General features: G+C 36.9%; 1 protein-coding gene across 3 annotated transcripts in view; it reads right to left on the reverse strand.

The window, feature by feature from the left end:
- Positions 1-14,858, reverse strand: part of Cdk17 (cyclin dependent kinase 17) — a 70,720-nt gene continuing 55,862 nt past the window's right edge. For 2 of the 3 annotated variants that reach the window (XM_040755045.1, XM_040755046.1), the window contains 9 exons: positions 14,330-14,424; positions 13,856-13,918; positions 11,836-11,959; positions 8,778-8,898; positions 6,299-6,396; positions 5,741-5,846; positions 4,879-4,921; positions 3,986-4,076; positions 1-2,311 (listed from right to left, as the gene is read on the reverse strand). In XM_040755045.1, coding sequence (XP_040610979.1) covers positions 2,196-2,311; positions 3,986-4,076; positions 4,879-4,921; positions 5,741-5,846; positions 6,299-6,396; positions 8,778-8,898; positions 11,836-11,959; positions 13,856-13,918; positions 14,330-14,424 — 857 coding nt within the window. In that variant the 3' untranslated portion in view covers positions 1-2,195. The remainder of the gene's footprint in view (positions 2,312-3,985; positions 4,077-4,878; positions 4,922-5,740; positions 5,847-6,298; positions 6,397-8,777; positions 8,899-11,835; positions 11,960-13,855; positions 13,919-14,329; positions 14,425-14,858) is intronic. The other variant, XM_005067997.4, reaches the window with a different exon arrangement.

The following is a 14,858-nucleotide window of genomic DNA, read 5'->3' on the forward strand; positions in this document are numbered from 1 at the left end:
TCACATTTTTTTTACACAGAGATTTAGTTATTATAAATTTCAAAACAAAATGAAGGAATTTTCACATAATATTTATAACCTTCAAAGTACAATATTAATACATATGTCTGTCAGTTAGAAATAACAGCAGTTAGGCTACAGGGTTTAACATTAAACCAGTTGACAAATGTGGAAAGCAGTAGTGGTCCAATATTCACCATTATACATGAATCTGTTTCTTCCAGAACTTTTTTTTTAAAAAATTAAAATTTCAGTATCATGAAATATTAAAATAACATCCCAAACATGCCACAATCACTATTCACAAATAAAGTTAAAATGAAATATACAAAAACTCACTTAATACTGTTAAATAAAACAATAAACTACAGGATTTCCTGAACAGAAATGAGAGGACCCTGAATGTTTACAGTGAATGGCAGGACAAAAATTAAGTTATAACTATTTTCATGATAGAAGGCAAAAATGTACATGACCATTTCAAAATATACCAATTAAGATTTCTAGTTATAGGATGCACTAACCAATAGTCCTTAAAAATGAACACAAATGCCTGAAACACTGTTACCAACACCGAAGTGTCTGTGATGGTCAAGGAGATGCATAATTCAAGTCACACTAGTTAGTGTCTGATGAGCAGATAATACCCACAATGCTTTGGAGCACTCCGCTGGGTTCCTGTTTCTCATGTCTCATGGCTCTTTTTAAAGACATAGTACAGCCTTCAGCTGATTCCAAGTGAATGTTACTGAAACACACACAGCCCCTGAATGAAAGAAACTGTTCCTCAAAATGAAGTATCTTCTAATAAAGGGAATGTGCTTACGACAAACAGCAGCAAGACCTTTCCTGTTTGAATGGCATTATGGTTACAAGTTAACTAAAAGCACAGTGTAAAAGAGTTCATTAAGGGGAGGAGCATACCAATATGCAGTAGACAGTTCTAAAACGAGGAGTAGGTAAAAATAAATAACTTGGTTCTTAATTTATTGGTGTCTAATGTGAGAATCCAAAAATATCTGATATTCACTTGCTTGAATCAACTCTCACCCTGCACGCTTCTTAAACACACTGTGCTGTCAACCTCTCAGCTACTCTATTGGCCAATGTTCCTACAGAATTATATGTAGCACGAACTTAAGCATGTTCAAGATGGCTCACGTTTTTACTGTTAAGCAAAGCTAAATATACATTCCAGGAAACACTGCAGTTTAGTTTTTAAAAACGAACGAACAAAAAATAAAATGCAGCAGTAAAACAATTTGTGAGGAGAAACAGATGCGTTCACATATAATAAAGCCACTGCAACTTCTTCAGGCATTCAACTGTTGTGTTAAATAAACAGTAGTTATTTAGCAGCAATAATTCCGCAATAAATAATGCACTGTGTTTCTCAGTCCTGCACAAATCTGCAGCTACAGTTACACAGATAGCTGTAACCTACTGGCTCTACTGGCAGAGAAGACCTTAAAACCAACTGTACAAAAACAATTGTCACACTGTGACAACTAATATAAAAACAATCTGTAGGTCTGAAATGAAAGACTCCACTGTGAAGAGGACAGTGTAGACAGACGGGATTCCAAGTCCAGCACAAGAAATAAGTCAGCTCTGAGTCCATGACTGCTAAGAAAGGCTGGGGCTGGGCTTGAAACCATGCTACCAGACTTAAAAGAGCATGCTCTGTCTTCTGTTCTTCCCGTGTCCTAAAATATAAAGTCATCTTATGAGGCAGTTCAAGGCTCAGCGTTTATCCCACATACAGTATTTGGTGACTCTAGGAAGCTAACGTTCCCACCAGCAAACGCTAATATTCCAGGTAAGAGTGGCCAGCACTGTCTTAAATGACCCCTCTGTTGACAGGTCAGTCTAGAGCTTCTAGGCTTCGAAGTGATGAACCTGATGACCAGGCAAGCACAAGATGTGTCTTCTGCCTCAGGTACCAGGGATGGCGTGTGCAGTGATCAAGGCAGGTCACTTGTAAAAGGTCTTTGTGCCATCTGGAGCTTTCAGGATCCCTGACTTGACTGAGTCACTGTCTCTCTGAAGAGTTACTGAGCTGCCCACATCATACAGAACAGTAAGAATGTGCAATTCTAAACATACAGAGTTGTGGGATGCACTGTACACTGGTTTTTACATCAATGGTTTTACTGATCAATTTATAAACCCAAAGCTTGGTTCCACGCAAAAATTCATGATCGACACGTGAAATGGTTTATGACAAACACACCTGTCTCTGGATAGGAAGAATTTCGAAAACCCGGGTCCTTTTGCAACTGAATCTCTTTCAAACTGAATATTGATACACCTAAAATGAAGACAAAAAAAATCACCAGATATTAATGACAAATGTAGCTCAACCGTAACAAAATATCCAAAACACATATAGTGATTCAACACCAAACATCTACACTACTTTCCCAAGGTTATAGCCCCTGAAAGATTTTGAATTCACTCCTATGTTCTAGAGAGAAAACCAAACGAAGTTATCACACTTAACAATTGTTCTCTGGCTAGGTGGTGGCACACACCTTTAATCCCAGCACTTGGGAAGCAGAGGCAAGCGAATCTCTGTGAGTTCAAGACCATCCTGATCTACAGAGCTTGTTCCAGGACAGGATTCAAAGCTATACAGAGAAACCCTATCTCAGGAAAAAAAAATATTCTCTGTCTGTGTCCTACTGGCTTGAAGGTATCAACCTTTAAATTATCTTCAGATACTCTTAGTAAAGATGGACTAGATTTTCACAAGAATCACTAAATCAAACTGAACTTGCGATGAAAACGAAATACCTCTCTTAAAAGAAAGGAAGGTGTGGAAACACACCTGTGATCCTAGTACTTGGAAGGCAGGATCTTGTGGAGCGTCACAAGCTCAAGCCAGCTGGATGTCGGTGAGTTCCAGGCTAACCAGGGCCATATAGCAAGACACTGTCTTAAAAAGGACTTAGGAATAATATACATATGACTTCTCATTTTTAATATCTGTCAGAGATAGTTTTTTATTTTAAAAAAATCAAGCAAATTTTACATGTATAGTCCTGTGGTTTGTCTAAAATTCCAACAGGCTCTGCTACTGGTTGTTATCTGAACCTCAGTTAACAAGTACTACCTAGGAAAAGAGAATGGGAGAGTAGTAATAGCTTTTCATTGCGCTCCCATATATTCTCTTTTCCCCACTCACTCCATTTTAAAGTAAAACACTGGACTAATTTAAGATAGCATGAACAAAATTAAAGCATTACCTCAGGCCTGGGGAATTTTCTATTCTAGTGATTTCAGTAATAGCGTTACTATCTGCTTAGGGGTAGTACAGCTAGAATGACCACAACAAAGGATCTTCTTCTCAGGAAGGAATGCACTTTCACAAGGAAAAGCTTGCATTCGGATTGTACCTCACTAATCTTTATGGAAAACGGTGTGTGTGTGTGTGTGTGTGTGTGTGTGTGTGTGTGTGTGTGTGTGCGCGCGCGCATGCGAGAGTGTGGTATGTGCCATTTTGACTAAGCTGGCCAGTGAGCTCTTGGGATCCCTACCCTGCCAAGTACAGGGGTACAGATGTGCACAGCAGTACCCAACCTTTAAATGGAGGCTGGGTATCTGGACTCGGGTTTGCAAGCTTGTGTAGCAAGTACTTACCCCTACTTGTCCGACCCTAGAAATCCACTTTTAACAAATGAGTGGAACCTGATTAAGCCTAAGGATATCATCAGTACATTCTAATTTAAATCAAGTAATATTAATGATTCACACTAAAATATTACTGATTTCTTAGTGAGTAGAGACAGTGTGTTCAATGTTTCAAGACATAAATAAGAAAAACAAGACATATTTCTTCCTTGGAAAAACTACGATCTGATTACAAATAGGACTAAAATTTTAGGTAGAAAAATGAACAACCATCACTCTTTAAATCTCTAAACCTTCCAATCTTCAATCCTCAACAAATGAAAACAAACAGGAACAAAGGCGAGTTCCTTACTTTCTGGCAAAGCATGTATTCTTGGTCCTAGACTTCTGAAGTACACATGTTTCATGGCCTCTTCTGCTGGAACTCTTTTCTTAGACTCATACTATGAAAGAGCAAAAAAACTGCTTCATTAACCTTTTCTCTAATTACTGTAAAAAGCTGAAGGAAGATAAATTAGTATTTAGAAATATTTTTAAAATTCTTGATTACCCAATATGACAAATTTTCTAGCATCGATTTAGAGTACTCCCAAGAGTGAGGGGACAATTCTCTTAATTCCACATTTCCCAGCTAAGCCTCATAACGGAAAAATTAGATTCCCTGTATTTCTCTAAAGTGATGAAAAGTGAAAGCATTCAATCTCTAATGTTACTTTTCTTTGTAGACAGTATGTCGGTGGAAATATGCCCCATGCCTTTGCACCAGCAACCTTGGTAGATTAACTGCATGGCTTTTTTCTCCTTAAGGACACACCTTATATTTGCTCAGGACATTCATGCTTCCAGCTCCAACAGACAAATCATGAATCATGACTGTTCTACATTCAGACTAATTCCCCAACTCCCCTTTCCTTTTCTTCTTTCTTTAGAATTAATGTTCTGGCCAATGAAACTTGGAAAGGCCTTTGCTTTCAAGACGTAAGAGAGTTAATGTGCTGGAGGGAAACCAGAGTGTCATCTGGAAGTGCAGCATTCTGCACGGCAGCAGGTGTAAGGAAAAGGGAACAGAAGAGCATGAATTGCAAAGAACACAACTTTGAGCTGATTGAAGCATTCTAGAAAGTACCATAAGTAATCTTACTGTTATTAACAGTATCTGAGGGGGTTATTATTAACTCTATTTTTCCTATAAGGAAAGTGACATTTAATGATCCATTTAACATTATGAAATAAGATATGACTTACCTGAAGAAATTTTGTTATCAATTCAATTCCTTCAGAGTCTAACCTAGAAACAAAAAAATACAACAAACCAAAACAAGTGTCCATTTATTCTTTTATCTTAGCTGAGAGAAACATTGCAGATTAAATTATTTTCCAAATGTTTTCATATGCCAAATTTAAGTGCCCTAAAATAACTATTCTTTCTGCTTTCAAAGACCCAAATCTGTTTTAGCCCTAAAAGACTTATCTTGCCATTTTCCTGAGAATAAATCATAATTAATTGGAGTACCAAATTTTCAATATTCATAAAAAATTATTAACATTATATAATTTTTTAAGTTAGCATTCTATTCCCAAATAAAGTACCCTTTATGATAAGGAAAGTTTAAACTGGGCACTGACATTCAGTGTGCCAACAAAGGCAGGTACACCAAAACATTACTGTCCAGCATATAGGTGAAAACACCAAGACAGTGACCCCAAAATGTATCACGGGGTTCAAAATACAGATAAGTCACCTTCTAAGCAATGATTACTGTAAATTATTAAGTTTGTAACACTTCAGTAATAAGGGTTGGAAAACCAATGACAGCCAGTAAAGTTCTAAACAGCAGTGTTATCGTGGTCTTTGTGGATCCAGCTGCATAAGCTCAAGAATCCTAATATATGCAGCCACTATTCATTTTACAGCTCAATTGTATTTACACACTGTGGTGATTCTGGGCCATTGACTTATAAAACTAGTATGTCAATGGAAGGAATGAACTCGAATCACACACTGCTGAGAAGCTGTCCTCTGTCAGTCCTGAACCTCACTGTGTCAGTATGTCCAACAAGTCTAACGAGTCATAAGAGTCTGCCCCTTTCACTTAAGAAATAATACCTGGGTGCGTGGTTAATTAGAGGTTGTGGTTTATATTTTGGGAAGTTGTAGTTCTTGAATTCATCATTTGAAGAAACACCTGGCCAAGTTTCCTGAGATGGAGTTCCTGATTGAAAAGAATAAATTCATGATAAGCATTTAAATTATGTATGTGCAAACATATATAAACAGGCATAACTAAGAACTTTATTAAATAATTAAACCATTTCAATAGAAATTAAAATGATAGTGTGTGTGTGTGTGTGTGTGTGTGTGTGTGTGTGTGTGTGTATTAGGGAAACTATGCCTTAAATATGATAAAGTCCCTTTTCTATCCATCTGACACCAATGTCACTAGGTATAGTAGTTAATATATGCGCTAGTCAAATCTTCTTTCATCAAATCTTCGTGAAATGAAGCTAGATGAGGAGCAACCTTGGAAGATCTACCCTATGACAGCAAAGCCAGCAGTAGTTATCATAATAGCTATGGATGCATGTACACACATGTTTGACAGACACAGTCTTATTTAGCTAGCAACTACAGCTGTGAATAATGGGAAAAATACTTCTTTCTTACCTAGTAGTCGAAATATTAAGTGCAGTTCATCTTCCACAGTTGACCCTGGAAACAGTGGTCTTCCAGAGGCCATTTCAAAGAAAATACAGCCAACTCCCCTTTAAAATTCACCATAAAAAAAGAAAAAAAACCAATCCATTTACATATTAGGCAGCACAAGAATATTTTTTCTCAAGATTGCCTTTCAGAAGAATTTTAGACCAGTCTACCAGAAAACTTCTGAAAAGATATTTTTAGATCCAACTAATTCATTAAATTTACCATATTGATTTCCATGTTACTAATTCATTTTCCCTTTTAAAATGTCTAGCTTTCTTTATATAAGATTCTCAAAGAATAAAAAACTATTTCAAGTGATAGGATGCTTATTATTACTACAGTACTTGGGAGATAACAGTGGCAATAGCATCACAGAGAGAGGTCAGCGAGTCATGACTCTGATGCAGGAAGTAGTGACCACAGTGGAGTGCTGTGGGTGACGGTGACTGCATGTAAGGGAAGGAAAAAGTGGACAGAGGCTCGGAGAACAGACACTGTCATTTAGGAACTATATGATACAAGTAAGGCTAAGACACAGTACTTCCACAGGGGCACACAGACAGTAAGACTACACAAACTGAAAGTACCAGATAGAAAACAAAAAGCACAGTGTTATGGAAAGCAGTATGGAGGCTCCTCAAACGTTTTAAAACAGAATTGCTATGACCCAGTAATTTTACTTATAGGTAAAATTGCAAGAGAACCCAAAGCTGAGTCTTGAAGCAATATGCACATCCACATTCATAATAGCATCATTTACAGTAGGTGAAAGGTGGAAGACACTCAAGTACCCATCACTGGATGAACGAATAAACCAAATGTGGTGTATGTACACAATGACTTAAGGATGCTACACACAGTGTTGATGAAGCTTAAAGACATCATGCTCAGTGACAAAAGAACAACATCATGATTTCACTTGTATGAGATACTTGAAACACATACATTCAGACAAAAATTAGTAGTGTACTGATTACCAAGGAGCAAATAAAAAGGTAGACTGGTTTATCTAACAGGCAAAGTTCCAGTTTAAAGGAGTAAAAGGTTCTGAAGTTCTAAAGATAGATAGTAGAGACAGTTGTATAACAATGTAAATGAACTTAGTGTCTCCAACTGTACAATCAGACTAGTTAAAATTATACACTTTATCTTTGGAATATTTTATCAGCATGCAAGAGAAAAAATGTCCTAGGAAATGAGACGCAAATGCTCAAGACAAAAACAAGTATTTAACTTGTGAAGACAAAAGGAGTAGTTGGGCCATGGTGGTGCACGCCTTGGCACACGCCTTTAATCCCAGCCCTAGGGAGGCAGAGGCAGTCAGGATCTCTGAGTTTAAGACCAGTCTGGTCTATAGAGCTACACAGAGAAACCCTGTCTCAAAAACTAAAAACCAAAACAACAAATAAACAAGAAAGACATAAGGAATGGATAATAACACAGCCAAAACTCAGATAAAGGAATCACCACTGGAGGAAAGGACTGATAACAAATTGTTTGGAATTACTAAACATGGATCCCATTGGGTGGAGAGAGGCATGTCCAATGGGTAGACTGGGATGAACAGGAGGCAGAGAATTAGGAGAGCTAGGTTAATTTTAAAGAATACAAAGTAGGACAATTTTGCTAAAAGAGAAAGAGGCTGCAAGTTTATAGACATCTATGAAAATCTTCAACTATCAGATCAAGAAGACGTGATTTATTCTATAGGCAATGATTATGCTAGCAACAAGCATAGAGCATCATGGTCACAGTGACAGGAAGGTTGGGGAGATGGCTCAGTGGGCACAATGTTTGCTATACAGATTTTCAGCACCTATGTACAAAATGCTACAGGGCTGAGACAGGCAGAGCCCAGGTCTTGCTGGCCAGATATAGCCTAGCCCAAACAGCAAGCTCTAGGTTTAGTGCAAGACTGTTGCATATAAATACATAACATTTTTTAAGTGAAAGTGAATCTGAACACACCTCATGGTGACTTCTGGTCTCTATACCTGTACCTGCACACACATACGTTTACATACATATACACACATAATAATGGATAAGAATGATCTCTGAAATTTTAATTATTATTTTTAGACCAACTTAAAGCAGGTATATTCTACATATTAAAAAAATACTTGTTTGAAATTGCTACATCTTATTCTCTCATTTGGTCTTGATATCACCTATAGAACTTTATTATTACTGTATCCACCCCTTTAAATGGGAAATGAAGCCACAGGCTAATAATGTGGATAAGGCAGTTACACAGTCATTAGTGGTAGACTTGATATTTAAATCTAAATAGTTTTATCTCCACGCCTCAATTCTTAATCACTGCTCACACACATACTCTTTAAAATACCTCCTTAAAAATAAGTATTTGTTAGGATGTCCTGTTAACAGCTACACTCTTTCAAAACTACAAATGGAAATGACATTTATATATATTTACCACATGTCAATCTGTGTTGAGTACTCTGAAGAACCAAGAAGCACATCAGGTGGCCGATACCACAGTGTGACAACTTCATTTGAGTAGGTCTTTGTGGGAACTGACTTGGCTCTAGCTAGTCCTTTATGGAGAAAAGAAAACAAGAAATTAAATATACTGAGATCCATTAATATACTGAGGTTTTTAGCCCCTAACTTCAATATGACTCATTCAAAGTGATATGTACGCAATAGCATTTTGAAACTTCAAAAAATTAGTTTTACAAATTTTGTTCAATGTATGTAGTCTAGGGCAAAGTCAATATTATATAATTAAACTAAATACAATAATTGTACAACTAGAGACTAAGCTGGCACAGTGTCTGAGTTAATCAAAACTTAAGATATTTTCTGTTTGTTGAGTCATGATGCCAGAATTATTTCCTACTGAAATTAATCCAAAATAGGTCAATGACACTGAGCTATAGTTTCCTTGCTACAGATATAAGCTATTTATCATCTTTTCACCCAAACGACACATTTATTTGCTATACCATTTTTAAAAACGAAAAACCTCAAAATCATTGGTCTATGATTAGCTGAATTTTACTGGCAATTTTCTTGAGCCTATTTGGATATTTCCCTAGAACAAAACGCAGTGTTCTTTGTTCTTTTTTACATGTCTTATGTGAGATGTGGGTAACGTGATGCATTTGGACAACACCAGCTGCTATAAACAAGCACCTGCCCATCCTCTGTCAGTCTTGTGTGGACTCCACTGTGTGTTCCGAAAGACAGGAAGGCTCCAAACTCGAAACCTTCTTGCTTTACCACTGGGAGAGAGTTAATAACCCTAAGCTTTTAAATTGTGGTCAATATGTTTACATCTGAGAAACACAACCTTATTTTTACCATACATTTTATTTCAAGTAACAACGGTGCTTAGGCTAAGATTGTTGTTATGCACAACTTTATGTATCTTATTAAAATATTAAATAAGAAAATGTCATAAAATGGTAATTCAACACTTCATTAAATTGGTATAATGTTGATACTATTTTAATTACAAATTGTTACCCTAGCATTCCAGCTTGGTATAGTCATGTCCAACAAGTGATTTTTCCACACATTTTGGTAATTAGCAAGATATAGGATGGCTTTCTTATTCCTCTTCCTTGTTTTTTGTTTTTAGCTTTTTTTAAGACAAGGTGTTACTATATAGCCCTGGAACTCATTATTGAGACCAAGATGGCCTCAAGTTCACAGAGGTCTGCTTGCCTCTGCCTCCTGAGTGCTGGGATTAAAGATGTGCACCACCTGGCATGTCTTGATGTTAAGAATAGGATCTGGATGACAAGATCACAAATCTGCTGAACTTAAACCATTAAAGCAAACTGTAGTTATGATGTCCTCAGCATTCTATCTACTCTCCTGGCCTGAACTGAGAGGCTTATCTCATTTGGCTCGGGTTCAAAGTCAGAGTTTCAGTAGTTTTTTTATGAAATTATATAAGCAATCCTTTCCCAAATTAATTGTAATAGCATTTGTTTTATGCCATTTTCTATCATTAATGGAAATATATATTTTTGAAATTAAAATATAATTACATTTCCCATTCCTCCCATGTTATTTATCTCCCCCAACACTTGCTTTCATATCTCAAATTCATGACCTCTTTTTCGGTGTGTGTGTGTGCGTGTGTGTAAACACACTCGTTTACATAGATTCCTAAATATCTAAATGGGATCTGCTTGGTCTACACAATGTTACTTGAACTTGTTATTTCAGGGTTGGATAACATACAGTGAAGCCCTTGCCTGAGGAAGACGATTTCTCCCACCCTCGGCATTCCTCAGTGGTCTGTAGTTTTTCTCTAGGGCTGGAGTCCCATGAGATTTCCCCCTTCCATGTTAACATTATATGGATTTTGGGGAAGAACCTATAGCTGCCACTTTACTAAAGCAGCATAACTCCTAGCTGCATTCTAAATATTTATCCTTTTGCCCACAGATAAGTGTATCTCACGCCTCAACAAAGAAACTTCTTTTTGCAACAGTTGGAGACCATTACAAAAAACCCACAACTGATCAAAATGCAGAGAACAAATGACCATGTGCTGCTGCCCACCCCAACTGATATATCTACTACAACCCAACCCCTGCACATAAGGCTCAGGGACCGAGACAAAGAGGAGGCAGAAAGCTGAGAGACTGGAGGAATACAGTCTGTTGACAGGACTTTGTCTCCCAGAGACATCAGGGAGGCTACATCCATGAAATTCTAGCAACATGACTAACTAACCCAGGCCTGAAGAAGGACAACAATTCATTTTTAAGAAAACCAAGTATCCAGCACTCTGGAGGCAGAGGCAAGCAGATCTCTTTGAGTTGGAGGCCAGCCTTTCCAGGACAGCCAAGGCTACACAGAGAAGCCTTGTTTAAAAAAAAAAACCAAAACCAAAAGCAAGCAAACCAAATATCGAAGTCTAAGTAATCAGTCTATTAGTCCAGAATTTCATAATAAAACAGTGTTTCTTTAGAAAAGGACCCCTAACATTTTTGCTTTAGATTACTCTTGTTGCTATGTGAGGTCAATGTGTTTTATTCGTGTACCAGCTTATTTTTATCACAAGCAATACTGTAAAGACATACTCCAGGCTAAAAATTTAGGGAAATAAATTTTACTGCAGTGTCAAGTATCTTAGGTATAATGGATACTTTCCTAAAGGCTGTTAAGAGTGGAGAATACACCAGGAACCAGTGACTTTACGCTCACCCGAGCTGTGTCATCAGTGCGAGTATCAACATGGGAAAAAGGCAAAGAGCACCAGTGTAGTTCTGATGCCGTGTTTTATCTTTAGAGATGCTGGAAGGCCTTAGAAGCCCTAGAGGTCTGTGGAGAATGCCTGAGAACCCATGCATTTTAGTGTTGATCACTAATATCCATCATAAAGCCATCCACCTAAATTCAGAGAGAAAACTTCAAAACCCACATAAAAGTGATGACTACCTCGTGAATGGTATATTTTTTTTTAAACTTAGCCACCTGGAAGTATTTATGAATATCTTATCTCTCCATACCAAAGTCAGCCAGCTTGAGTTCTCCTCTTTCATTAATGAGGAGGTTTTGTGGTTTCAGGTCCCGATGCAACACCTTTCTTCTATGGCAATATGCCAAACCACGGAGAATTTGGTACAGGAACAGCTACAGAAACAAATGAAAAGAACTTTTAAAGATAATGTGACGGGCTTTGTTATAAAGAAAAATCAAGTAATTAAAGCCAGTTAAGGACATCTTTTCCTCTTAAGAGTTGTTTTCTAAATTTTATTTTTTATTGTTCAATTAAAGCATCATTTCGTCTTTAACCTAATGATAACCAGGAAAATAAATACTGCAAATAAAACTTTAGATAATTAACACTTCACTGGCTGGAGGTCTACAGTTTGATTACAAAATTCTGTCAAACCCTGCAACTGATTTCTTCCTTGAAACACACGCCCACACACGCATGCACGCACAAGCATGTAATGGGGGGGGCAGCATCATTTTAAAGGGGGCACCAGGATTGGTGGTTTTACAAAAGAGCCAAGGTATCAGGAAAGAATGGTGCTGTGTAGCCCTGGCAAATTCTTGCTATAAAACACTCTGCCCAGCGCCTCGTCCGCCTCCTGGCACTTGGCTTTCAGTGCCTCCTACTCACTCTTCCCAATCTGCTGTGATTCAGAGAGGGACCCGGGCACTATTTATTGTGCTCCCAATGACTGAGGAAAGTGACTCCTGCAGGTTAATAGCTCAGGGCTTTTGTGTATTTTAGAGGAAAGACTCAGAGTACATTTTGATTCTTTGTTGATAGCAAAAAAAAAGAGCCTTCACACAGAGAATTCGGAGGTGTCTTTAGGTCACTGAAGGTGAAACTGCAGAAGATGAGGAATAGGCCTGAAGGAATTCTGAGATGCAGCTTTCAGAGTTTGCATATTTATATGTTCTGAAAAAACTCTAGAATTATTTCAATAACTGTCAGATTAAAATGTGAAAAACTAAGTATAATTTTAACAGAGAGACAATTAAATGCTTTCCAACTTATAGCATCAGTATGGACCTAACTTAAAAAGAACAAATTTTGCAAACCTTTATCAAATTATGCCAATTAAACTATTTTCTTTCCAAAATATTGCTATCTATAAAAGTAGGAAAAACAAAAATAGAATAGAAATATACAAACACTATTCATAATATATAACAAAATAAGATAATATATTATAAAAACCCTCCTAGAACACATGGGAACCCATTTAAAATCCTGCTATCTTAGCTCATGTTCAGAGCACTCTGTTAGTAACAGAAACTGGCTTCCCTCTATATCCACCAACTTACTATCTAAAAGGAACCAAGTTAAAGTTATTATCTACAGCGTTAGAAATGTCTCAACCACACACACGAGACACTGCCTTTTTTCCAAAATAGGCTCCCATGAACTGTTAATTTCACATAAATAACCTATGCCAATTATGTCACAGACCCCTGTTGTTAACACTCAGCTGTGTCCAATGTTTTTAATCTAGTAACTACTAACCTTTGGGCTTCATCTGGTACCTGATGTCTTAGCAAACTTCTATATCACTACTTGAATGCTTAATTAATGCTAAGAAAACACATTGATTAACTTCTGGTAACACAGATCTGTATTTCCAGCACAGCATTCAAGGTACTTATAAGTCTCTGATCTTTTTCAATCAATTACTTTATGATTAAATACAATTTTAACTGTATTAGTGAAGTTTATCTTCAAAAGGATCTTTCAAAGTATATATCCACCATTTGCATTAATTTTAATCCAGAATATACTTAGATATCCATTCTAAAGGACTGAATTGTAGTTAAAGACAATATCAAAAGTTTAAAAGTTCTTTGAAACGAAGCAGCACCACAAAGGATCTGGTTTTTAAAAGCTGTAGTGTAAACAGAGCCAGTATACTTAGAAGGCAATAATCTAAAACTGCCCAATGAAAAATTACTTATGAGGCTGGTATGTTTGCTTGGGCAATACAGTGCGGCTGTGCTGTGCTTTAAATAGGGTTTGAAATGACATGTAAAACATACCTTTACATTGTGCATACTCATGATGTTTCCACAGTCGTCCATGTATTGTTTCAGGTCTTTGTCCTGAAAAAGACACAACACTTTTCCATGTGACACAGTTTTGGGAATTCATGGCTGATCAACCTAAGAGGTTTTTTTCCCTTAAAAAAAAACTAAACATTTATTTATATTTGGAGGCACACATATATGTACCATGACATGTACATGGAGGTCCAAGGACAACCCAAAGGAGTTGATTCAATTCTATAGTTGGTTAAAGTTAGCAAGCTCCTTTGTCCACAGAGTCATCTCACCAGCCCAACAGAGCTGACTTTTTAACACTAAGTTGCTTTTCAAGGAAATATACAGAATTCACTACACACAATGTTAACTAAATACCAATCACTAAACAGTAATTTCCCTGGGGCTATTAAAAGGTCCAATTGTCTATTTTATTAGAGCAAAATAGAGTGAAAAATTTTATTCAATGCTTACCAGATACTCAAAGACCAGAGTCAAAGACTTATCTGTGTGAACAATGTCATGCAAGGTTACTATATTTGCATGTTTTAAATCCTTTAACAGTGAGACTGGAAAACAAAGAGAAAGCAAGTTATTTAGTCTATGGTAGCCAGTCTTTCTAAGAACCCCAAGTTCTGCACATTAGTTAACTGTGTTTAAAATAACACCCAAAGTTTGAAGCCAGACTGACAGTGAAGAAAATGAAGGTATCAATTTTTTCTTTGCTTGTGTGGCTGTGGGTTTGACACTGTAATTCCTGAAACCGCCCCAACATTACAACCCTGCATGTTTGTATCTTTTAATTTCCTGTCAATTACTTGATGTTCTGAAATTATAGAATACAAGGTGCCTTTTACACTTCCATATCATCAATAATTTGCCACAAACTCTGCTTTAATAATCTGATTGCGTGTGTGTGTGTGAGTGTGTGTGTAACTCAGTATCTGTACGTGTTTTGTACTTTTTCTTTGGCTCTTTTTTTTTCCAGTTTGTTTGTTTTGTC

This window comes from Mesocricetus auratus, unplaced genomic scaffold (assembly GCF_017639785.1).
Source record: "Mesocricetus auratus isolate SY011 unplaced genomic scaffold, BCM_Maur_2.0 Super-Scaffold_100011, whole genome shotgun sequence".
Lineage (NCBI taxonomy): Eukaryota > Metazoa > Chordata > Mammalia > Rodentia > Cricetidae > Mesocricetus > Mesocricetus auratus.